This window comes from Odocoileus virginianus, chromosome 18 (genome assembly GCF_023699985.2).
Source record: "Odocoileus virginianus isolate 20LAN1187 ecotype Illinois chromosome 18, Ovbor_1.2, whole genome shotgun sequence".
In the NCBI taxonomy this organism is placed as follows: Eukaryota; Metazoa; Chordata; class Mammalia; order Artiodactyla; family Cervidae; genus Odocoileus; species Odocoileus virginianus.
In genome coordinates, this window is record NC_069691.1 from 253,760 (window position 1) to 279,782 (window position 26,023).

The following is a 26,023-nucleotide window of genomic DNA, read 5'->3' on the forward strand; positions in this document are numbered from 1 at the left end:
GACCCAAAATGTTAAGATTTTATTTACAAAGCTTCTTTGTTGTACAGAAAGTAAAAATGCTGTTACAATCTTGGTGTGACTGGCAGCCACGGACAGTTGACTCACCAATCACAGCTATCCACACTACAGCAAGTCTTACACAAAAACCTAACAACGCTTACAATTTTGTTGGGGTGAAGTCCCCAAGCTTGGTGGTGGATTTCCAAGAGGGACTAAATGGAGGAAGGTGGAATGTCACAGGAACTATTCTTTGGCTCTTTGGGTGGGTGGGTGTCCTGGGGTTTGTATCACAGCTACCTTTTTTTTTTTTTCTTTAAAAAAAAAAAAAAAAAAAAAAAACAGCTACCAAATCCATGTCAGCAGTCCAACCAATACTCAACAGTTCTTTTTTTTGCAGGTTACTGGGGTCTTATTAATCATCTTCTCCTTCATCATCTGTTTCTCTCTTCCTCTTTTCACCTTTCCCGCTTTCTTCCTCTTCTGTATGAGAACAAAAATTCACTTTGAGACAACTGGAAAGGCATATATGTACTTTCCCTAACTGCTGCAATTGGAAGTAACAAGAATGCATTTCACGGTTAGGAGGTGAGCGCCTTCAGCCTATTTTCTCACTAGTGAAATAGGGACAATGGCATTGCCTCCACAGGGTCATTCTGAGGATCAGGTGAACCAGTGCAAAGTACTCAGCCTAGAAAACGGCAGGACTCAAACTGCAGTCCACATTAACTTTTAAGAGATTTCTTAGACTCTAGGTATTTGAGACCCAGAGACTTTCACATCGTTCTGTCTTTTCAACTACTAAACTCATGATTACTTTTATGAAGTTAACTAAATCTGCACTAAACGCTGTTTTAAAAATCCCCCTGAAGGCAGAGACCAGGCCCTGATCACTGCTGTATCCAAAGTAATTTAGTTCTGAGACGGGCACAGAGCAAAGATGCTGCTGGGAAGTATAAACTCACAGAAAGCACAGCAAACAATTCAGTGCTCTGAAACTTACACCAGTGCTAAAATCTACTTTTTAATAAACAAGTGTTTCTTTGGTTTAATTGTGGCAGGGAAAGGAGAACTGGAACAGTGCCATTTATCTATCCTGCAAAGATTACACTCCAATTAAAAAAATATTTTTTAATGAATAAATTCTGAACACAGGAATCTCCTGCCTAACAGTGACACAAATGACGGGGTCTAAAAACACAGCATGCGGGGCCTGAGGCCAGGGCCTCCTTCCCTCACACAGGCATCACTACCTGCTGTGGAGCAGGAGGGTGAGCCAGTACACACACACTCACAGGCCTTTATCAGTGCCTCTGAAGACCACCAGGGCCAAAGGTATTTTATTTTCTTCTCCATGATTTCCAATTCTGTATTAATGAACTGAGGGGGACCAAAGTGCATGCCTTAACCCACCTTCATCTTCATCTTCATCTTCATCCTCATCCTCATCATCTTCATCAACTTCTCCATCTTGTCCAAATTCTTCTTCCTAAAGAATGGTAAACAGCATACCATTATTAGATTGTACTTCTCAGCTGGGCAGAATTAAAGAAAAATAAGAATTGTCAATAAACTTAACAGTTCATTCAAGGAGAAAACTGTAACGTTACTTTTATTTATTTAAGATACTGAGAGCTGCTGGTTTTTCTTTAATGGGCTTAACTAAAAATTTTCTTTAAAAACTGCTTTTCAGAAGCACTTTATTTGCCAGGCGTTTTTCATTAGTATACAACTTACAATGGATAACTCCAGAATTAATTTTAAAGCCTTCAACTTCAAAGCAGGTTTGGACAAAGATTTCTTAATTACTTCTCGGCTCTGCTGGGCCCTCACCGCTGCAGGCAGGCTTTCCCCGGCTGCAGCGCGCCAGGTTTCTCATCCAGTGGCTTCTCTGGCTGTGGGGCGGGAGCTCCGGAGCATGTGGGCTTCAGCAGCTATGGCGCAGAGGCTTAGCTGCTCCCAGGAACGTGGGATCTTCCCAGACCAGGGGCTCAACCCACGTTCTCTGCACTGGCAGGGGGATTCTTAACCACTGGACCACCAGGGACGTCCCTGGACAAATATTTCTATATCCACCCCCCCCTTTTTTAAATAAATAAAATGCTTCTTTCAGAAACTTAATTTCATTAGCTATCTACAAGATTATACAAATGCTCAGTCTTATATCTGTACTATAAAAGAACATTTTTTTAATGATATCTAATTTTCTTGGCCTGTGGTGTTGAAGAAGACTCTTGAGAGTCCCTTGGACTGCAAGGAGAGCCAATCAGTCCATCGTAAAGGAGATCAGTCCTGGGTGTTCATTGGAAGGACTGATGCTGAAGCTGAAACTCCAATACTTTGGCCACCTGATGTGAAGAGCTGACTCACTGGAAAAGACCCTGATGCTGGGAGGGACTGGGGGCAGGAGGAGAAGGGGATGACAGAGGATGAGATGGCTGGATGGCATCACCGACTCAATGGACATGAGTTTGAGTAAACTCCGGGAGTTGGTGATGGACAGGGAGGTCTGGCCTGCTGTGGCTCATGGGGTTGCAGAGGGTCAGATATGACTGAGCGACTGAACTGAACTTTCTTGGCCTGTTTTTACCAATCCGCATCAGGATTAAAGCCACTCCTTTCTTATCCTTCCATGGTTAGAAGGATAGCTACGGCTTCTTCGTCAGCTCCTCAGAGACTCTGTTATTACTACACGTCCCATAAGTTAGACCCCTTGCAAGCTCCTTCAGAGTATGACCACATTTTTATTCAACTTTGCACCCTTAACTCTTTATCACAGAAGGTACATAATGTACTTATTTCTTTAAGCTGTATATACAAGAAGCTTAGACTTGGTAAAGATACCTTTCTTTTCAATACAACAAAAGGAAGGACATCTCATCAGTTCTCGATGTTTCCAGCTTTCTCACCCTACTGAATGAATCCTCAACTTGTTACTGCCTCCCAAAGTTAAAGGGTCAAGACTTACTCTGCATAGCCAAGCACGGTCTAGTTTAGCGGTTCAGTAAGTATTCCATCTAGTATTAATATTTAATAAAAGGGGGACAAAAGCTAAATTAGTCAAACCACTATTAGTCTATTTACAAGTATAATAATTTCTTCAGAAGAGTTTTCTTTTTTAAACAATCCACACTTTAACTACAAGAGGGAAGCAGGGCAGCAGGAGGTGCACTGACCTCCCCACTGACTTCATCTTCATCCTCCTCCCCTTCTACATCTTCATCTTCATCGTCATCCTCTTCATCATCAAACTCTTCTTCCTCGCCGTCTTCATCCTCCTCCTTATCCTCATCTTCTCCTTCTGAAAACAGTCCAAAAGGAACACATCAAGGAATGCCTACTGAGGTGGCAGAGAGCTTTGGGTTGGCCCACGGACAAATGCTGGGCCACACCAATATCAGGGAAAACCATGAACCACAGTCACCTCCTTCCTCAGAAGCTGCTGAGGCTCAGGTCTTCTGACCTAAGATCCATAAAATCCAGAGGCCAGGAGTCCTATGTACATTATAATACTTACTGATGAAATGAACTCCCAAACAACCAAAATCCCCCCACCAACCTCCTCCTCTGGCGTTAACCCGTTCCACCACAAACCAGCTGTGCCAATCAGGAACCTGGGGAACACCGGCAACAACTCCATGACGGGGACAGCGGTGGCGGCCAGGCGCCCGTGTCCTGTATCTTTACTGCATTTGGCGCAGGCCCCTAGTCAAGCCGCTCTCACCTCTCCAGGTCCTGGGGCTCACTGTGCCTCCTGCCCCCTCCCTCTCCTTCCTGTATGACTAACCCCGGCTCAGCCCTCAGGTCTCAGTCAGACATCACTTCCTCAGGCCAGACCCGCAGCCTCAGCTATACGCTCTCACACACGCACCGGGGTCCTTCTCCGTCACCACAGACTTTGCTCACTTACAAGTATTTATTTAGTTTGATCACTTAACATTTCTCTTCTTAGTAAACAAGGGGACAGGAAGCATGTTTGTTTTTCCCTGAAACCATTTTCTGCAGCCTGGCGTGCAGGAGACCCAGATGCCCGCCTGACTGGTCCTGCTCTCAACTGCCTTTCACTCTTCACGGGGTTTCCTCTGCAGGTGCCTGCACACGAGTGCTTCTCCACCCACTTACGGTGAACTTAGCCAGCCAGCCAGACGGATGTGTGAGAGAGGCGGGGAACCAGCAGTGAAGGGGCTAAGTGACATGAACATCTGGAACAAGACGAAGCATCCTATCCGGTGTCCTATTCACTTTACCTCTAACATCCCATGTCTTTTTGCCTTGTCTCAAATCTGCTGCAAAACAAAACTGTGAAATGTCTCCAGAGTACTATGCCACTGATTGCAACATGGCGTTCTTCACTGTTCCTGGTTATGTCTGCCTTACAAACGTCTATCTTTAAAGAGATACGAGCTCTGCTCCTCTGAGCCTCTCAGGTGAGAGACCTTCCAGCCTGAGAGCGACTCTCGCTGAGTGCGGCCCTGTGCAGGGAGAGCACAGGCCGAGCGGGAGGGTCAGTCTGGGTGGAAAAGGTATTAAGGCTCCTGGAGGAAACAGGGTGAAAACCTGATCAGATGTCAGAGGTAAAACTACATTCTAATTCCATGTTACAGACAGAGATTATTTCCCTTATTAAAGAGAAGATGGAAGTCAACATACAGTGCTTTCAAATCACTAACTTTTAAAACTCTAGCCATCTGTTGAAAGTAGGAAAGACATTTATATTTGAATATAAAAACCATGGCCCAAGTACCCACCAAGAGCAAGGGCCTGTGAATGAAGAGCTAAGAAGGTAACCACAGCAAAGTCAGAAGAGACAAGACTGGCAGAGTAACAAGGGCCGTGAGGAAGGTAAGCGAGGGAATGCTCAGGCACACAGGAACTCCGGCACCACAACACGCTGCCCGAAGTGCTGACAAAGGTGAGTCGGCAAGGATAAACAGGCAGCAGTCAGGAAAGGGGAACTGCTGGGAGAAAGGCACGAGACTCGAGGCAATGGTCCTGTTAGTAAACCGTAAACCACTTCAGTGGGCTGGAGCACAGTTTACGATCTCTCGGCTCCAGATTCAAAGCTAATTAGCCAACAAACCACTGTCTATTTTGAATCATTTGAAGACTTCAAAGTCCTGGTGGTTTGGTCACTAAGTCATGTCCGACTCTTGCAATACCATGGACTGTAGCCCGCCAGGCTCCTCTGTCCATGGGATTCTCCAGGCAAGAATACTGGAGTGGGTTGCCATTTCCTTCTCCAGGGGATCTGCCTGACCCAGGGATCAAACCTGGATCTCCTGCGTTGCAGGCAGATTCAATGTCCTAAGAACTCCAAATTTAACAGAAGGCCTATGTGCATGGATATAAATTATTTTTCTTGATAGCAAGAGCGTTCAGTGCCCACTCACCCTCATCATCCTCGTCTTCATCCACACCATCCACCTCGGCATCTGAATCTGGGGCTTCACGATCCTCTCGGTCATAGCCGTCCAGATAGGTCAGCTGGGGCAGGAGCCTGAAGACACTCTCTCGGTAGTCATTGAGGTTAGTGACCTCACAGTTAAACAGGTCCAGGCTCCTCAGACATTCCACCTTTTTCTGAAGGAAAGGATCAAGAAACACACCTCCTAAACCAAAGGAACATAAGCAGCAAAACCCATCTCCTAAAGAGGTAAAATTCTAGGCTCTGAATTCAATAAGCCTATTCAGCCTTGTACACAGGAAAACATCTCAAGTCCATCACAACCTTTATGACTGGTCACTAGATTCTTACTAGTGTTCCCTTCTACCACTATCCTCTCAGAGAACTGTTTCCTTCTGGCACTACGAATGAATAATCTTAAGAAATATGAATTTTAAATATTAAAGGTGGATCTTTTTACAGTATGAGACAGATCAGAGACTTGAGTAATCAAATGACCAATAAGACCATGCTGGGTTATCAAGCAATCAGTGCTTTTGGGGTAGAAAAACAGGGGAAACATTTTTTTCAGTCACACCAATTCAGTCAGCATCAAGGTCCTTGGCATTTCTACTTGGGGACACAGATGCCAAACACTCGAGAACGGAGCAAAGTGAAGCACAAGGTGTGGGGATGTGTTTTCTGGGAAGACAGGAGTCGATGCAAGCTGGCGGAAAACAAGGGGAACTCGAGAGTTGAAACTTTGGGAGTAGAGAAACTTTCACTCTTTTCTTCTTTTTTAGTTTTGGGGGCAAAGACTGATACTATTACCAGACCTTCCTGATACAAAAATCTTCTGATTTTACCATACCTTGAAGTTTTGTTGCAATAACTCATTTGTTTGAAACCTGTTTCATTATCTACAATAGTTAAGATCTAAAAACTTGGCCCAGGAAGTTTTCTGAGCAGCCAAACTGATAGGAAAGTATATGTGTATTCTACTCAGATCATTTGGTATTACCTCAGTGTACTAGTATTTCAATACCAGGTCTCTTAAGTTTTGATTAAGGGTGAATTAAGAGATTGGGAGGGCAGAGGCAGTATTACAGACAAGCAAGCAGAGAGCAACAGTAAGTGACAACAGACCCTCACAGGGAGAAGAGGGGGCAAACCGATAAAGGGCAAACACAAACTGTGAGCTACTATGTGGCTCGGAGCCTTTTACAGTAGGGAGTGGGGGTGGGGAACACGGATATATGGATTCCTAAACTTAACTCTTTAATGGTTCTGAGTCAATACAAAAAGTTTGGCATTCTCTAAATATTACTAAGAGGATCTCTTTATGAAGTAAATTACAAAAAATAAATGCTGTTTAAAGACTGATGCTTTCTTGAGAGATCTCCTTCAACTTTCACAAGCACCTGGAAGACACAGAGACAAAACAAAACTCTGTCTTCAAAACTTGAAGAACCTGTGTAATTGTTGGGAGTTACGAAGTTTTACCTGAACACAGCCAAGCTCACTTGTTTATGATCATGTATGGCTTCTCTTCTGCTCCAATGGCAAAGTGGAGAAGCTGCGACACTGCATGGCCTACAAAGCCTAGGTCTACCACCTGGTCCTGCAGAGGCAAGGGCTGCCGACCCCCGCACTCACCACCCTTCATATTCCTCATCAAAAAGGTTCCCACCCTGGCTCTATTCTCACTGAACAGCCCCTGGGAACATAAAGCCAGGCAGGGAACACGGAACAGGGTTATAGCAACAGGCAAATGTATTCCTCAAAACACCAATGTGCAGTTATCCAAGAGTTTGTGGATCCAATAATGTGCTTATTAAGTTAGTACTTAAAGTCTTAAGAAAGCTGTCCCCAGTCCTGATTGTAGGGAGAACGATTTTTGTGTCATGTAGCTTTCAGAATAGGCTCCCTACTGGACAGCCTGACCCCCAGATGTCCAGGCATGACTTCTTGCCCAAGAGAAGAAAAACGCTGAAATACCACAGCAGGTAACTGGGGAAGCTTTTCTCTTCCCAAGTATGTTGACACCATACCACTTAAGCTAGAACCATGAGTAAATCTGGTAGCTTTCCCACAGAGGCTCAGTATAAAATTCTTCGCTCAAAGGAACGAGCCATTTATTGGCCAACGTTATTTCCTAGGAATGGATGTGCAAAAATACATACAACTCCTGGTCTTTAATGTTCAACAGTGCCCCAAGCCCGTTTTCTAACTCCTTTGACTAGCCTAGTACACAGGGCCTCCAAGGCTTCCCAGTTTCTGAAACTCTGAATCTATAACATTTTTTGCTACTTCTTCAGAACGGAACCATTATGAATAACTCAGACGTGCTGAACAGTATGCTAGAAAATGAAGTGAAAGCAAATAAACAACAAAACCCCAAATAACTGGAGTACTCTAGAACTGTTTACAGCTCTAAAATTGTGCTTTAAGACCCCAAATACACTACACACAGATTATTCAGGATCCCAATGTAATATGTAAATACTGCTTAAAAAAAAAAAATCACAACTCTACCATTTCAGAAATTTGGCCTAAAACTAATAGGCTAGCCATAATAAACAGTAAACATTTTATTAACAATAATTTTGCTTGCCTTCTTAGAATTTAGAAGGGCTTTGGGGGATGGTTTGGATGGCCCAGGTCTCTTAAAAAAGGTGTCCAAGGAAGTTTGAATTGATGCCTTCTTTGTCTCTCGATTAATGTCCCTGTAGTAAGCAGAGGCATTCACAATCATTGCATTGACTGTAAGAACTGGGCTCAACGTAGACGGTGTTCAAAATGCATGTGGTTGATGAGGATGAGATGGTGTTTTCCCCACTGAAGAATACTTTGAGAAGTTAAAATGGACCCAACACTTCCCCCCTTCACCTTCTCCTACAATATTATTTATCCTGAAGTTATAGCTTCAGGAGACCCACCTGGCACCCCCAGGAACTGGACGGCAAGTTGAGGAGACGAGCAGGAGCTCTGCCTTCCCCAGACAGTCCTGGGCGCGCGGTGCCATGGCTTTGTCACTGGCAGGCCAAGTGTGTGACTCTGGACAAGGGATTCAGCCTCTCCTAAGCCTCAGCTTCCTCATGTGTAAAATGAGGGCCATGTTATTTCTATCCATTTTGTGGAAATGTTGAGGATTATTAATGGATAACATACAGAAAGCATCCACTACCGTGTATGGCACACAGTAGATCCTCCAGAAATGGTAAATATTACATAATGATTATTTCTCATACTTCACCGTTTCAGGGGATTACGACTTTCATTGCCAAAGGGTCCTACTATATAAATCACTTATCAGGTCGGGAGCACTCATGCAAACAACTCCTACACAATGTTTGCTTCTGCTCTGCCTCTGAATGCTAGGACACTGATACAAGCTTCTGATGAAACATCAAAGATGACTGAGGTTGCCATGAGAATTAGGCAATGGCCAGTGATCTCGCGTGGCAAGGCATGGCCCGGTACTCGGTTCTAGAGAGGAGTTCCTGTGCTTACACTTACTGTGAACTGACAGGGCTGTCATTAAACACACAACAAAGGTTTAGTATAGCCCATGGGACTGAAGGGAGACCATCAGCGCTTAATTTACTACTGGAACTCCCTGTTTAGGTCTATTGGGGTATGGAGTAAATTTATAGGTTAAAAAGAGAAGAACAGGTTCCAAGGGCAGTGGAAAGAATGGCCTTGGACTTGAATTCCTGCTCACCATTTATTCCACAGCTACTGTGTAATTAAACTCAGTCTCCTCATTTCTAAAATGACATTCTCTCTTCTCTGCATTACATGAGGATACAATGGGCAAATGTTAACATCTCTGAATAAGGAAAACTGTAATAAAAGTCTGCTTATACACAAGAAATGGGAATTGACTTGGAGGAAAACAACAGTGAAACAGGAGGAAGCCTGGGTGTCTGAGTGTACCTAATATGAAAAAGGAGGAAGCCCGGGTGTCTGAGTGTACCTAACAGAAAAAAGGGGCAAAAAACGGAGCAAAGGTGAGCAACAGGCCCCCAACATTTATGAGAACTAAGCTGAATGCGTCCACTTAATGGAACATAAGAACAAAGGCTCTCGGTGAACAGTGATTAAATTTACAGTGGAGTGCAGCCTCGATTACTGATTAGGAGAGAAAAAAACTCATTCGTTCCCGCAGGAAGTCTTCATTGAAGGAAGTCATAATTTAACTCTTATCTCCCTTGAAATATCAATACGTTATGCAAATGATAAGAAGCTCAAATATTTTAACATACTGTGAAGTCAGAAAAGGTGAGAGGCAGCAGAAGGATGCCTTTTCCTCTTGACTTCTGCTCTGCTGGATCCTGAAAGACAGCTCTTATCTCCTGACCAGCCCCTCTCCCAATTACTGTCCGCAAGTTAAGTCCCATGGAAATACTGACTTTATGTAAAACAGAAAAAAAGAAAGCCTCCACAGGCTTCTTTGGGTGGTATGAAACAGGTTTGAGTTTCATCAGCCTTATTAAAATAGAATTGTACGTCTGTGAATAGAATGTCGTGTTTAGGGGGGAAAAGTCAGTTAATAATCTTGAAATCACAGGAATTTCCAGGTGCCATCAAAAGAAAAGAGTCTGTGGGGCTATCCCCCACCCGCCATTAACTGGGAAGAAAACAGGACTAGTGAGAAAGGAAGGAGCCCAACTATCTGAGTGTACCTGCAACAAGGAAAAAAAAAAAGGCAAAATTCATGGGGCAAAGGAGAGCAACAGGCCCCCAACGTTGCTTCGTAAGCTCTTTTCTGGTCACTACAACTTCCACTTAACTAGACCCCCATCAGCACAGCTTCCCAACTTACAATGTAAGCACATTACCTTATTTTATTCTCAGAACTCCTGAGTGAGGTAAGTAAGGCAGGGATCACTATCCTTCCTGCTTCATAAGGGAGGAAACTGAGGCCCAGAGAGAAGAAGCAACTTGCCCAAGGTCACACAACAAAGTCTATAACCCAACTGGCACTTAATGGAACTTTCTACAGTTTATCCCAGCATGTAAGAGGAGGAGAATTTGGGGGTTCCATGCAAACAGTGACCCAGCTGGAGCTCAGAATTGTGAATCAGAAGACCTAAGCCTCACCGGAGCTGCCTTTGAGATGCCCACCCGGTACAGCCAGCCTTTTCCATAAACGTACAGAACAGCCTGGCCAGTCTGCGGAAAATTTTTTAAGATAAATGTTTAAGGCTATAGTCAATATATGACATTTAAAAAGAACAAAAAAGAAAAGAATTCCCCTTTGAAGTTAGCGGCCACAATAAACAGGGAGGGAGAGCAAAGTCACAGGAATACATGTAATTAAAGGTTTTGATCTTTTACTCTGGACTCCTTCTATAAAAAGTATTATTAAAAATCCACCTTCTCATTATTTCCAGTTATTTCCCTCACAATAAAGAAATATGAAAATGAAAATGACCAATAAGTCCTGGTTTCCAAATTCTCAATTACTTACCAAAGGTTCCAGGGTGCTGATATCTTTCAGTTTATTTCCACTTAAGTTTAGATGTGTAAGATTTGGAAGTTTTTCTGCTAACATATCCAGACCTCCACAGATTCTATTGTCACTGAGCTCAAGCTGTTAAGAGAAAATGCACACAGCACACAAACACACAGAGAAACAGGCGTCATTAAAGCGTTAGAAGCAACAAATACAGTTCTCAGACACTTACCAAGATCAAATGACCTCTATTTTTCATTAGGGCATGTATGTTCATTTTGCTTGATTAAACCCAAATTACAGATCCCAGGAACACTTCAGGGAAGGAGAGACATATAAGGATGAGAGGGTTGCATTTTCTTAATCAGCTGCTAATTTTAACAGTTTGGGCCCTAACATCAGTGAATACATTTTCTAACCTAAAAAGTGGGTCAAAGCAAATTAGAATTCTTTGACTATCCAAAAGTCTACAAGCAATAAATGCTGGAGAGGGTGTGGAGAAAAGGGAACCCTCTTACACTGTTGGTGGGAATGCAAACTAGTGCAGCCACTATGGAAAACGGTGTGGAGATTTCTTTAAAAACTGGAAATAGAACTGCCATATGACCCGGCAATCCCACTTCTGGGCATACACACCAAGGAAACCAGATCTGAAAGAGACACGTGCACCCCAATGTTCATCGCAGCACTGTTTATAATAGTTAGGACATGGAAGCAACCTAGATGCCCATCAGCAGACGAATGGATGAGGAAGCTGTGGTACATATACACCATGGAATATTACTCAGCCGTTAAAAAGAATTCATTTGAATCAGTTCCAATAAGATGGATGAAACTGGAGCCCATTATACAGAGTGAAATAAGCCAGAAAGATAAAGAACATTACAGCATACTAACACATATATATGGAATTTAGAAAGATGGTAATGATAACCCTATATGCAAAACAGAAAAAAGAGACACAGATGTACAGAACAGACTTTTGGACTCTGTGGGAGAAGGCGAGGGTGGGATGTTTCGAAAGAACAGCATGTATATTATCTATAGTGAAACAGATCACCAGCCCAGGTGGGATGCATGAGACAAGTGCTCGGGCCTGGTGCACTGGGAAGACCCAGAGGAATCAGGTGGAGACGGAGGTGGGAGGGGGGATCGGGATGGGGAATACATGTAACTCCATGGCTGATTCATGTCAATGTATGACAAAACCCACTGAAATGTTGTGAAGTAATTAGCCTCCAACTAATAAAAATAAATGAAGAAAAAAAAAAAGAATTCTTTGAGAAGTTGCAATATGCTGTATGTGCCAGGAAAGGTAAACGCATTCTAAGCGGCTATTCTGTGTGTCAAGCAAAACTCATGATCCCTACTTGAAACGCAGTTCGTTTCCGTCCAGTGCGGACTCGCCACGGGGCCCTACACCTGGAAGCCACCAGGGAAGGCCGCCCCGAAGGCTACAGGGATGGTACAAGCCCTGAGAGGAGCTCCGTGGCTTCAAGAAAGGGGCTGTTTGGGGCACCGGCTTCAGGGCTGGGGGGTCTCTCGCGAGCCTTTACAAGGATTCTAATTTCTTTGCTGCAGGTCAAGCTGAGTGGTAAGTGGCACGCCAATGAGGGAATGAGGCTTCACCAAGCAACAGTACAGTGAAAGGAACTGGAGCCTGGAAAAGTAACGACCGTTGAGAGCATCTAATTCAAACTTCATTTAGCAGATGAGAGCGCTAAGATGAGAGCTGGTTTCAATTCTACTGTAACTGCCAACAACAATGGTAACTGTATCTAATCCTTGCTACTGCTGCTAAGTCACTTCAGTCCTGTCCGACTCTGTGCGACCCCATCCCTGGGATTCTCCAGGCAAGAACACTGGAGTGGGTGTATCTAATTCTTACATAGTACTTAAGTGTTAAGTACCCAGGTGCTTATGGCACTGCTCAAAGAACTAGAAATCCATGAACTCATTTGATCTCACAGCCACCCTATGGGTAAGTAGAATTATGACCCCCATTTACAGATGAGGAAAGTGAACTAAGAGCAGACTACACAACATGCCCGAGATTACAGAGCTGTTGCAGCGGTGAGCCTGTGACTCGCAGCCAGGGAGACTGGCTTCAGTGTGCCCCTCCCTAGGCTGTGTGCCTAGAATAGAAGGAAACTTAGGTAACTTAGTCTGGCGTGCAAAGAAACGAAGTAGATGATGCAGAACAGAAGAACTCTAAAGAACTGAAATATTCACTGAAAGACAGAGTTTTAAAGACAAGAAGTCTGTTTAGGTGTTTTTAAGCATTTCAGAAGAGAAAAATACCACATTTCAATACATTTGTTTCCCCCTTCTGATGGGTATTCCAGTAAAATACCTAAAATTTCTCTTGGTTGGTTAGAATGTTGACATATATAATATTCACAACCTTTCAACACGAGTATCTTAGGGAGGAGAGATAACAAGGCAATCTGCCAAAACATTTGGTGGCATATTTCTTTTGAAATGAAATCAATGTGTAACTTAGGACACTTGTGACATTTCTTTCAGAACCTGTCTCTCGTGACTTTCTGAGTAAGGATGGCAGTAGAGACCACAGTAATTCAGGAAGCGGAAGAGAACACAGCACACAGTAGGAGCCCGCTGGTGTCAAGTCCGCGTAGACACGGGCTAAAATGCCATCATAATTTCTAATGGGCTTATTAGAGCTTCCAATGTCATGATAATCTATATAAACAAAAATGGATTACACTTGAACCTCTAAAGTAGATACTGATCAGAAAAAAGAAAAAAAATTTACAAATTTAAATATAACAGAATTCTTTTTAATAGCAGGGTTGCCCTGAAACTCAAGAGGACTGCCTGAGCATTTAAAACACACAGCACTTCTGGATTTTAATTCATGTATTTAACCAAAAAACAAGTCCCTCTCAAGATTCAAGCAAGCATATAGGAACAGCTTACCTATCTGTTGCCTAAATTTCATTTGTTTTCTATGTGTATCTTTCTTAGATGAAGCTTCAACTTAAACTCCCTAATAAAGAGATTAGGTAAACAGTGGAGAATTCTGCAACACTGCCAAGACCACACACATTTTCACAAGTAATGAAAAAGGTAGTGGGTCAGCAAATAAGAAATATGCTTCTAGTTTTGGCTCTAGTACTAAACCACTTCTGTGGGTGGCTTTAGGCAAATTACTGTACCTGTCTGGGTCTACTGCTGGGTCTGTGCCTATAAACAAGGCTAGAAGATCTTATAAGTTTCTTTCAGTTCTGGCAGAGGCTTTGTGACAGGTTAATGTGCAAAGACACAAAAAAAACATTTTTCTTGAGAATTTTTTTTTCTTGGTGCGTGGCAAGGATGAGGGTGTGTGTGTGTGTGTGTGTGAGGGGTGGGCAGTGTTAAGAGAGCATAGTGATTGGTTTATAATTAGACCAATAAAGCCCTAACAATGGACCATTAACTAGGCAAGGGAAATACAGCAGTTTTGTTTAAATGAATTCTCAATCAGTCACAACACATTTTAAACTCCCTAGTCATTAAGAATTACATAATGGATTTGAAATATCATATGCTACAAATTTGAAAGGTCTATACTTAAATCCTCCCTTAATCAACATTAAACATGAAAAGCAGGAGGAACCCATGGTTCCTAAACCAGAGCATACTAAGAACAAAATGTAGTTACATTATAGCAACAAATCCATAACAATTATTGAGTACTGAATTATTCATCATAACTATTTATTGAGCATCCAACATGTATTATTTCCAAACATCATAGCAATTCTGCAAGATCAGATGGTATCACCAGTTTACGGGTGAGGAAACTGAGTCTTAGAGAGATTACATAACCTGAGAAAGAATCACCCATCAGGGAAATGATAGAGCTGGATGGAACGCTGAGTTCCAGATCTGCCCAGTTACAAAGGCCATGTGCTCTCTGTTACACTCAATGCTTCCTTACAGATAGAACTGTTTATTTTTCCCTTCCCCAGAATGGTTCTCTTCTATTGTTAAAAAGAAAAAGCACTTACCTTTTTCAATTTAGGTAGTTTGGGAAGATTTGAAACTGAAATCAAGCCTACATTTATTAAACTGAGGAACTCTAAGTTCACAAATTCAGCTGTTAGGCCCTCAATTTTCCCATCATTTGATTTGCAATTGTCCAGGACAAGTTCTCGAACCTGTGGGTGACAAAGCAGGGAAGAAAAGCTTTCAAAAACATACAGAAAACAAAGAACAATGCAAAACCTCCAACCATAAATACTCAACAAATCACCCACATATAGGGGCAGCCTCTACTTAGACCCAGATCATAGTTATAAATAAATGAAAAAATGATTAAGCCTTTAACAACGATATTCTAATAGATATCATGGGTGAAATGTCAGACCATGGTTACAAATAAAGATTTTAACTCTACTTTCCAGAGACAGAAACTACAGCTCTTAAGATGTTAAGTGAAGAGAAACAATACCCGCTCTTAGTCCTTTTCCCAAGGCTGTTCCAAGAGGCGCTTTAACCACAAGTGCAGGAGAAGATACCTGCCTCTCTTCTTGGCCCATCCTACCCATAAACTCCTTTAGGCCACAAGGCCCAGGAGACGGACACAAGAAGAAAACTTAACTTTTCCAGCAAGGTCACTAAGAGACTGTGGCTACGGGTTTCTGGACTAACATTTCTACCTCTGGTCTTATTAATCCTTACTAAGATTATCTTGACACTAGGAAAAGACCAAGATCCAAGAGCTCTTAATTCAAAACCAAGATCACTTTGTTTTATGTGTAAAAAAGATATTTCTAGGGAAGAGAACAGTTAGATATTAGATTCCTTTTTCAGGCCATAAAATCTCCTTTAGAGGTCCTGAAATTCAGAATTCAAACCCATCCAAGAGTATCACATGTGAAGATTCTGAATACTGATTACTTAATGAAGTCTACTGTGTAAATATCTACCATGCTAATCTCTACTGCCATTCTTGCTCTGTGGTTGACTATGACACTTCCTAGTTTTAAACACGTTTTGATAAATTTACACGGATGCAAATAAGTTTTAACTGCCAAAGGCATTCTTGCAGTAAATCTAACACACTTAATGGCATTAAAGTGTAATCAAGCATGTATGATAGCTCTAAAATGAAAATAGGAGTTAGTATCTTTATCCTCCCACACAAAATCCAAAGATACTACTCTAGCAATTGCTAACATTTATGGAGAATTAACTCATTCTTCTTTTCACCACCACACCCGCTGCCCCCACTTACAGAGGAGGAGACAGATTTAAGAGCTGGGGATACCCACACAGCCACAACTTCTCACTCTCTACTACTCCACTTCCTCTTCAGAAGCCTCGCTCTCAGGATGCACACAGGCCTATTACATCTCTTTCTTTCTTCCCTTCCTTCCACTTTTCTCTTTATGGATAGTCTTCCCTCTTCTGATAAAAATTAGCCTATCTGAAAACTTAAAGTAAACTGAGGAGAGCTGGGCGCCAGAGACAGATGCTTAGGGTCAATTTCTAGCCCTGCCACTTACAACCTCTGTGACCTTAGGCAAGTCACTTAACCTATCTGTGCCTCAGTTTCCTCAAGGTGAAGTAGAACTGTTATAGAAAGTAGTGCTTTAGACACAGTGAAAGCTGAGAAAATAACCTCTGGGAAAAGGTGTAGGAGAATGACAAGTACATGTGTCTCTTTTGCATTAAAAAAAGGAAAACCAAAAAATCATTAAAAAAAAAATTCAACTCTAACTACCCACCAACCTAAGCAGTATATTGCAATATAACTAAATGTTTCCATTTGATTTGGGGCTTTTCTACGACTATATCTGACAGAGATTCCAAAAATGCTATACAGAATGACACCAATATGCCAAGAGCCAAATAAGGAGGAATTTAGATGGCCATTTTGCCTCCCAGCCCATAGGTGAAATCACCTCTTGGACATTTCTCTCAACTGGTAAAATTCCGCTTTAATTAGAGTCAAAGAGAACAAGCCTGCTGTTTGCTTCAGCAGAACAGGAATCAAGAAAGAGAAACTGGTAGGGAAAAAAAGATGTTAAAAGTGGTCCAAATCTGCAAACTGAATTGTTGGGTCTGAAAGAAGATGGAGAGGAATTAAGGTTCTGGTTTAAAAGAAATGGGAACTATGCAACTGGATGGAAATAGGAAGGAACGGTTTTGGGCACGGGGAGGGGAGCAGGTATGTAACGAATACTACACAAAGGATATCAAGTTTAAGGTTCTCATGAGAAGTCCAGGTGAAAGTATCCCCAAGGAGCTGGACAGGAGAATTTGAAGTTCAAGGTTTAACTTCTGTGTATGGAAGTCATCAGAGCAGAGAGTAGTGGAAGGGGATGGAATTCCTATGAAGAGGACCACAGATGGAACCCTGGGGATCCTGCAAAGGAAGCTTGAGAAGAATCAGAGTAGCAGTGCCCAAAGGTGAAGCATTGGTTTCAAACACATAGAAAGGCTTAGGAAAGAAGGCCTAAGAAGTCACCGGGGCAAGTGGGAGGGTTGAAAAAACTATAGATAATTTGTCCATCAAGGAGAGACATCTCCAGGAGACACTGGGGGATGAATACAGAAAATGTTTTCATTTATGTAACCTGTCACACATTCACTTTCTTATATTCTTCTCAGGGAGTAAAAGTGACTGTCCTGGGGACTTTTCCATAATCTTATCTAACATTTTTACAATGAGATTATTGATCTATTAAAAAAAATTAAGTTTAAAGAGTCAGTACTAGACTTTAAATTTCATCAAGCATCACGATGGCAGGGTCATGCCTATTTTAGTTACCACCATATTCCGGGAGTTGGTGATGGACAGGGAGGCCTGGCGTGCTGAGGTTCATGGGATCACAAAGAGTCGGACACAACTAAGCAACTGAACTGGATATTCCAATATGAGAAAGAACATTTACAACAGTCAAACATGGAAAAATTGGCATAGGACCTTGTGTCAGGATTGTAGGGACTGAGGAAATGATGAAACAGGAAAGATATAGAAAGAAACTACTTTCTGATGATAGGCATAATCACATGCGAAGCATGTTGCTATTTGTCACTTAATATTTTGGTATTTTTTTCCGTCTTTGTATATTTTAAATATAGTAACATGAAACAGTATTACTTAATTAACAACTATACTTTTTAATGTCTAAAGAAATGAAAAGATATGATGTAAAATAAATTACAATACTCCCTAATGAACATGTTTCCCAACTTTCCCTATTATAAATAATGCCATGCTATCTTTTTATGTGAAATTTCTTTTGTAATAAGGATTATCTCCTCACAATCTATTGCTAGGTAAAAAAACAAACATCAGAATCTTTTGAGTTACAAGTTCTTTATCTTAAAATGACAATCAACCTCTCTCAAGATTTTTTTGTTACCTTTCTTGATATATGGAAATTCTAGGTATATGCATATAGTTACTTTTTTCTTGAGCATATTGGTTTTACCCTGAGGAAAAAACAAATACCCCAAAAGAAATACTGACAAAAAAAGCAGACAAGTCATAAAAATGTAAATCATCAGTAAACAAACTCATTTGACTACAACAAATCACAAAAGATACGTATTAAAAATGGGATGTCATTCTACTCTGAGGATGGAGAAGAGACAGGATAAGAAAAGGAGCTGCTAAGTTTACAAGTGGGGAGTGAGAAGCCAGGGCATACATACCTGAGACCTTTAATTTTCTCCATGAGGAGGAGGAAGCAATTTATTGGGTGAGCAGAGGGGAGGGCTTAGGGCTCAGCAGTGAAGTCATGTCCCTGAACTTTTCCAGCAAGGCTGAGGATGCAGTAAAGAAATGTGTCAACCCCAGAACCAAGTCCAGAGTCACAGCAAGAAGATGAGCCACAAACAGGCAGACAGCGAAGTGGAAATTACTGCAAAGCCCAAAGGAGGCTCCCTCAGTGCTGTGCCCAAGGATGACAGGCCTGAAAAGCCTGCCATAAGCACCCTTCCGGCCAGCCTCAAGTCCTAAACAGGACTTTGGGGAAAAGGTGTCTGTTCTCAGGCATTATGTCAACAGCATGTAAGATTAACCAGGCTTTCCCTCTCCGTGAAGTCCTTCCCGAGTGTGACAGGATGGGGGACCTATGTTGTCACTGCCTCCTGATAAGTGGAAGGTTCGAATCCAGGAAAAACAGCCCTCGTTTTCCTCCTTATGTCCCAAACCCTCCCCGGGGGGGGGGATGTTGGCAGGCACTTGTACCTCTGTGTGTACCACTTACCACTATTTGATCCAAGGCACAGTTAGTTGGCCTTCTGCTTGAAGATACATGACAACTTTGGGGGCCAAATTCACTCTTCCTCATCCCTTATTTTCCAACTAAATTAGTTCTTTTTCCTCAAACATAAATTTATGGTAAACACTTAAGAACTAAAAACAAAAATCCAAACTATTTCCTATGCAACTTTTTAGTTTTCTATAGCTATCAGCAAAGCTGATACTCTAGTTTTTCCATGAAAACTCTGAAATACACGGTAGCCAAGTTACAGAGATTGGGGCTAGGAGCCACAGAGGAGACCAAGGAGTTTCCCTTTCATCCTCTCCACTTGGTCTCATTTCCTACTTCCCTGGTTGGTGGTGGTTTAGTCATTAAGTTGTGTCTGACTCTTGGGAGCCCATGGACTGTAACCCACCAGGCTCCTCTGTCCACGGGATTTCCCAAGCAAGAATACTGGAGTGGGTTGCCGACTCCTTCTCCAGGGGATCTTCCCAACCCAGGGATCGAACCCACGTCTCCAGCACTACAGGCAGGTTCTTTACTGAACGACCTACCTAGCTACTCTTGGGGTGACCTTCCCCAATTATCAGTTACAACTGTTATAAGAGGAGGAAAAGACAACATGGAGAATTAAAGATCATTGTCATCAATTATTTTAGTTAGAAAATACATGATTATTATAATGAGTAAAATAATCCAAACACATGGAAAGTAACTCTTGCCACCCTTGACAACTCCCGTCCTTCTGAGTTAACCAAACTTCAGACCTTCCACCCTACTATTTTAAAAGAATGTCTGCAAAATGACAATAGAACATTAGTAGTACTGAAATGTGTTTGAGTGGCAAAACTGCCTGTATGAAGGAAAGAAACACTCATCCTACTGGCGTGTAGGTCAAAGAGAGAACCATTCTAAAAAGCAATTTGGCAGAGATTCACAATACAAAATGTTCGTTACAATACTAATTAAAACAGCAAAAAACTTTCTAATCACCTAATGAGGATGGTTAAATTATGATCTATGCAGACATTAACAATGCAAGATAGATGTTTACTATACTTTAACAAGGTATTATATTCATTAATAGTAAGATCCAAGTTCGGAAAAAACTTTTCCTGAGGACTATACCAGAGTATCTTGGTGGTAGAATGGGTGTGTGTGAGCTCCTGGGTTTTTTTTTTTAAAGTTTTTTAAATCTATATCTATTTTTTTTTAGCTTATCTGTATCTAATTTTTCATTCAATGACGCTGTAAACTAAAGAACACAAGAAATATATATTCTATATAAGAAAAAGAACCCAACTGGCTGCTATGCAGCACATTTGAATAAGCCCTTGAGTTTAAAATAACGAGACACAATAAATGCCAAAAGCTGGGGGAAAGGTCTTTCTCACGTTATAGATTTTTTTTTTTTTTTTAAGCCCACTGCCGTGCGGCACGCAGGATCTTAATTCCCTGACCAGGGTTCAAACCCATGCGTCCTGCACTGGAAGCATGGAGTACTAACCATCGGACCATCAGGGAAGGCCCCTCACATGATGTATTTTAAAAAAATTTTTGTCACTATCTTGGGACTAAGGAAAAAGTGTTCTTATTTGTGGAACATGAAATGTCTCAGTTTAGCATACAGGCCACCAGTGTTCCCACCAGTGCACCGTCTGCAAACCACGGTAACTGCATGACTTTCTAACTTTGAACAGACTGGAACATCAAGGGCAGATGTCCCTAGATTCATTGTTAACAAGGTGCTCCTATCAGTGGCATGTCTGGCATAATAGGAAAATGACAGTCTCACATAAAGACACTTTCCCTCCAATTCTGGAATATATCTAAATTCCAGATCTAGATCTAGAGTGCATCAGTATCTCATTACTGCACGTGTCACATCTGACAGTACCATCAACTTCTGTGGTGCACCTGCTATGTTCTACTGCTAGACAATTTGCTCTCAATGAAACAACTGACAACACCAATGTTTTGAATAAAATAATTCCTACCCTTTGCCTGTATTTTAAAATAGTGATCACTATCCTTTTTGAAGATTACTTTATGCCATTTTAAGCCATTTTTCCACTATGAGAACAAACTTCTGATATAAAGAGGTGTTTTGGACTCAGAAAAAATTCAATTATGTACTTCTTTATGAGCCACTCCCTCAGGTAAACAGCACACGTTAGTAACAGGCGAAATGGAACCCATTCTCTTGGTCTGTCTTATGTATTTTAAAGAACACAAGAAGGTAAAGTGTTACCAGGGTCTTCTTCAAACTTCTAAATAAAAAAATAAAAACAAGCCATACTCACAGAAAAAAAAGCCCATCTGATCTTCAAACACAAACACTGAAGATCAAACCTCTACTTACCCTCCTCAGTCTTTTATCTCACTCGATGACATCAAGGTCAACCAAGGAATATACTGCTGCGCATTTAAGAGCCTCTGGTCTTACACCAATAGGCTTACAAGAGGTAGGATTCTTCCTCTTTTCCCAGAGGTCAAGCCTACTCCAACAGCTGGCTCCCAAACAAATACATGGAGCCACATGACTGGCTGACTTAGAATCATTTTGTAACTTCTCACTTACCTTAAGGATGCTTTTGTGCAAAACATTTTTAAATTAATCTTTTAAAATTTCCTTGAAATCTACAACCCCACTCGTCCACAGCTCAAAAAGCCTTCTGTTTAAGGTCAAGGCTTTCCTCTCCTAAAAACCTAAGGCCCACTCAGGCTCCCTTAAGTCCCCATGGGAGCCATTCTAACCCCACAATCTTGCGTGGCTCCCACGACACTCTCCCAAGGCCTCCAACTTGCACAATGCAACAGGCGCCACGGGGTTCTGAGGCTTCAGGAGGGAAGGGGCTGCTCTCCGCCTTGTGCACACTGCTTTTCCAGGCCCTGCCATACTGTTGGTACACAAATATTTATTTAATAAAACCAGTGGATTATAGTAGGAGAGTGAAGTCCAGTAACGTAGCCAATAGTCACCTGTGGCTTGAGTACCTGATATGTGAATAGTGCAACTGAGAAACTAACCTTTTAAGTTAAACAGATACACGACTTTAGCCTGCTTTTGGCAAAAGGGCAAAGCTTAAGTTGATTCTTGAGAAATTAACACGTGCACATGTATATGTATTTTAAAAAGCAATAATTAGTTATTTCAAATACAAAAAAATCCATATACAACCAGGCCAGTTGTGTTTCCCAGAAGGAACAACGGTGCTCTATGCACATTCGAAGAATTCAAATGTTACATTTTAAAGCACTGTGAAGATTCTTGTGTATTTTCTTTTGGAAAATTTGGCTAAATCAAATACCTTCATATTCTACTGACTTGGAACTACGCAGGAATAATTCAAACGTCTTAAATTAACAACGCCTCAAAATGAGATCACAACTCTGCAAGTTTTACGGTGTGAAGAAGCTTAACAGTTCAGGATACTAGCACGTGGCCGAAACAAAATGTCTGACTGATGGACGGCAGGGACGAGCGCGGTCAAACCTCAACCTTAGAACTCGGAGGACCGAGTCGAGACGCTCACCCCTCGAGGCCCTCCAGGGACGAGTGGGGAGGCCACGAGGTGCCACAACCCCGCACTTCATTTGTGGGGACCTCAGGGATTCAAAACCTCGTGCGCACAAGTGAAGGCCGGGCTCACCAATTTCCACAAGTGGGCAACTTGTTACCACAACCCTGACCGCACGAAGCGAGCGCATCGCCAGCCCGGGCGGAGATGGAAGGACCTCCCTTGGGCTGCCCCAGGGACAGAGGACGCCACTCACCCGAAGAGGGGGTTTGGCAGTGGCGCGGCCCCCCAGCGAGGGCCGCAGGAAGCTGCTCTAGGTCGCGAGGAGGACGAGGGGAAAAGAAGAAAGACGGTTCTTTAAAGGCCCACCCGCCGCGGCAGGCGAGCGCCGGCCTCGGTCGACGGCCTGTAGCACGTGCGGGGGCAGAGGCCTCCCGGCCCGCGAGCCGGGCCGAAACCCGCCCGGACCCCCTAGACACCAACTCGGGCGGAGGCGGCCGCCTGGCGTTGCCCTTTTAAGAAGGGGGGAGGGGACGGCAGTGCGCCCAAGAGATGAGTCGGCGGCGGCCGGAGCGCGCAGCTCCCGCCAGAACGAGCCGAGCCCTGGCGAGGCGGGCGCCAAACAAGCCGCAGGCTCGGCCCGGGGAGCGGCGGCCCACAGCCACCGCCGTGACAGACGAGCGGGGCCTGGCAGGCCGAGCCAGCCTGTTGGCTCACGCGGCGGAGGGAGACGAGCGCTAGCCAACATGGCGCTGTGTCGGCTTGTGGCGCGCCCGGGCTGACGCGAGGAGCCGCCGCCCGCCCACACCGAGGGGCCAGCCTCCCGGGCAGGGGCCCCCGGACTCCGCCGCCGCGGCGCGGGGGGAGGGCGAAGCCGTCTACGCCACAACGGCCGGCCGGGCCGAGCGACGCCCGCCTTGGGAGGCCGGGACGGGGGAAGGCCGGGGCAGAAAGGGGAGCGAGAGAAATGGAGGAGAAAGTTTTATTTTTAGGCTTGAAAAATGGCGGGAACCGCGTCCTTTTTTCAAACTTAGCCTGGGGAGGGGCGGCGGTTGCGCCACCTACGCCGCCCGGACTCGCCCCTCCCCCGCTCCGCGCGCGCCCAGCCGCGCCCGCTCTAGCCCCCTGGCGCCCGAGGGGGCTTCCCGTCCCCCTTAGAGGCGAAGAGCCCCCTTCTTGCCCTTCGGCCCCTGCCCGAGTCTGGCCGGCGCCAACCGCGAGGCCTAGCCTGAGGAGACCCTCCCCCGCACCCCGAGCCCCGCACCCCGGCCGGCCTGGGGCGCGCGGAGCCCAGCCTGGCCCGCAGCGGGCCCGGCTCCGGCTGGCCGCGCGGCTCCTCGGCAGGCCCGAGCTCCGCCCGGCCGCGCATCCCGGGAGGCTGCAAACATGGCTCCCAGCGTTACACAATCCCCTCCTCCCTCCCTCGCTGCCGGCCACACGCACACGCGCTCCTCAGGGAAAGGACCCCGGCGGGCGAGGAGCTCAAAGTTTGCTTTTCCCTACCCCCACTGCCTTCCCCGGACGGCCGCGGGCTCCCGCGGACTCCAAAGAGTTAATCCCCGCGCGCTCGCTCCCCCCTCAGCGCCCGCCCGCCTTCCCCGTCCGAGCCCGCGAGCTGCGCTCTTCCCCACGCCGGGGCCGGCGAACCCGCGGTCCGGGCCCCGCAGGTGGCCACCATTACATGCAAGTCATCGGGGGGAGAGGGCGCCCGAAGGGGGTCTGCTTACAGCTGCCGGGGTCCGGTTCCTCAGCTCCAGGTGGATCCTCCTCTTCATGTCCATGTTTCTCTCTCTTCCCCCCTCTTCAAACTTAACTTTCCGCGGCGGGGGCGGAGGGGGGAGAGGCGTCCCAGCCTGCGCAGCGAGGGCCGTCGGAAGGGGTCTGCTTGAGGCAGAGGCCGACGGCGCGGTCCTGGGTGGCGGGCGGCGTGCGGGCAGGCGAGTGGAGCCCCCGGAGCCAAGTTACTCGCGGGAGCGGAGAGAAACCATGGAGGGAAAAGGGGGCAGGAGCGCAGCTCTGGTCTCACTACCGCCGCCCCCGGCCGCGGCCCCGCACTGCGCTTAAACCGGCGACGCGGCGCGGGTGGCTCCTCGGCTCGACTCGGCCCCGCGCGGCGCCGCTCGGCTCGGCAGCCGCGGCGCACCGAGGACGGGGCGGGGAAGAGGCGCGGCGGGAGGGGCGGAGGCTGGGGTGGGAGGGGGAGAAAGGCGCAGCCCCGGGGACTGGAGCGACTTACTCCCGCCCTCCGATCGTACTGGGGTGGCTGATGTAAGACCCGCCTGGGGGCTTCCCCGCCTGCCGCTGAGTTGAGACCGTGGGGTCCCTCCTCCACGCGGCCGGAGGCGCGTCTCCACCCCCTCGCTTGGACGTTTGCTGGGAGGGCTGGGGGGAGTAAATTACTGCCCGGCCTCGGGGGTCCCTAAGACCAAGTTCTTCCGCGAAGACTCGACCAGGCCAGCCCGACACCCGCGAAGGCGGGAAAGGTGTAGAGAGCGTGGGACAAGGGCTTTCGGGTTCACCTTCCGCGCCTCCGCACCGTGTGGGGCCAGCAGCCCGAGCCCCGCGTCTCTTGTGCGGATGGGTCTGGAAGTGCTGCGAAGACCCCAGTCGGCGGCAGGAGCGCTGCGGTCCGGGGTTGTACCGCGTGGCACCGGGCGGAGTCGACCTTCGCGGCCGGCGGGGACCGGGTAGCCCGGGCCGCTTGCCCAAGCCACAGTGGAGCCGAGAGTCCCCCAGTCTTAGAGGATCTCCCTGGGTTTTCTAACATTTAAATATAGGCTAACGAAGGCAGCAATTAGCATTTCTAATGGGGCCTCGGAGTTAGAGTTTCCCCGAATATTTATATCTTTAAGGGCACCCCTGTGAGGTGTGTGAATTCTTGATGGGCTCCATTTCGGGAAGCTTGGCAGGTAGCCTTTGTAATGGGTTGCCTCCGAGAGCTCCCTGAGAGACAGGGTTAGAGCCCTAGGCCGGCTTTGCAGACCTACAGGATGTAATGTAAGGTTACATTCCGCTTAAAATACGTCACTTGTCAGATCAGATACCATCTTAATTCTAGTATAGACGAGGGGCTCCAAGATTGAGAACAATTTATGAATAGAGAAAAGTATAATTCTATGCGTTAACCTCAGTTTTTCTTAATGTTAAGAAAGACTGCACTCTTCCATTTAACTTAAATTCATTTAGTGGCAAACAAAACTATCAATTTTTAAAACATCAGATGCATTAAAATGCCAAAGCAAAAAAATTTTAGAAGGATTATGGAAAAAAGCAAAAAAAAAAAAAAAAACAATTTCTAGTATGTTGTTTCCTAAGTCTTTAAAATGTTAGCCTTAGAGACATCTCTGTGAGCGAGGGAAGTGCTCTTCAGGATGTCACAGGAAGTCTGTAACTGTAAGCTTATGAGAACCACAGGGCCGTGAGATGAAGCTAGCAA

General features: G+C 44.9%; 2 protein-coding genes across 11 annotated transcripts in view; one reads left to right on the forward strand and one right to left on the reverse strand.

Moving 5' to 3' along the window:
- Positions 1 to 24,732, reverse strand: ANP32B (acidic nuclear phosphoprotein 32 family member B). Of its 5 annotated transcripts, none has more exons than XM_020890977.2 (7): positions 24,315 to 24,732; positions 14,855 to 15,004; positions 10,857 to 10,979; positions 5,388 to 5,577; positions 3,174 to 3,298; positions 1,411 to 1,486; positions 1 to 480 (listed from the first exon to the last, which is right to left on the reverse strand). In XM_020890977.2, exons 1-7 carry the CDS (start codon positions 24,366 to 24,368, stop codon positions 413 to 415), a joined length of 786 nt encoding a protein of 261 aa, XP_020746636.2. In that variant the 5' UTR covers positions 24,369 to 24,732; the 3' UTR covers positions 1 to 412. The 5 variants fall into 5 exon arrangements, with proteins under 5 accessions (XP_020746636.2, XP_070336312.1, XP_070336311.1 ...); XM_070480211.1 differs by lacking the exon at positions 24,315 to 24,732 and adding an exon at positions 19,070 to 22,297 and having other exon boundaries at positions 1,411 to 1,478; positions 3,250 to 3,295; XM_070480210.1 differs by lacking the exon at positions 24,315 to 24,732 and adding an exon at positions 19,070 to 22,296 and having other exon boundaries at positions 1,411 to 1,478; positions 3,250 to 3,298.
- The window catches only part of HEMGN (hemogen), a 53,132-nt gene continuing 49,635 nt past the window's right edge, over positions 22,527 to 26,023 (forward strand). For 3 of the 6 annotated variants that reach the window (XR_011492717.1, XM_070480207.1, XM_070480206.1), the window contains exon 1: positions 22,527 to 24,344. Coding sequence is in view for 2 of the 6 variants with exons in the window: in XM_070480207.1 (XP_070336308.1) it covers positions 23,555 to 24,344 (790 nt within the window). In the remaining 4 variants the exon portion in view is untranslated. The remainder of the gene's footprint in view (positions 24,345 to 26,023) is intronic. The other 3 variants (XM_070480204.1, XM_070480205.1, XM_020890980.2) reach the window with 1 other exon arrangement.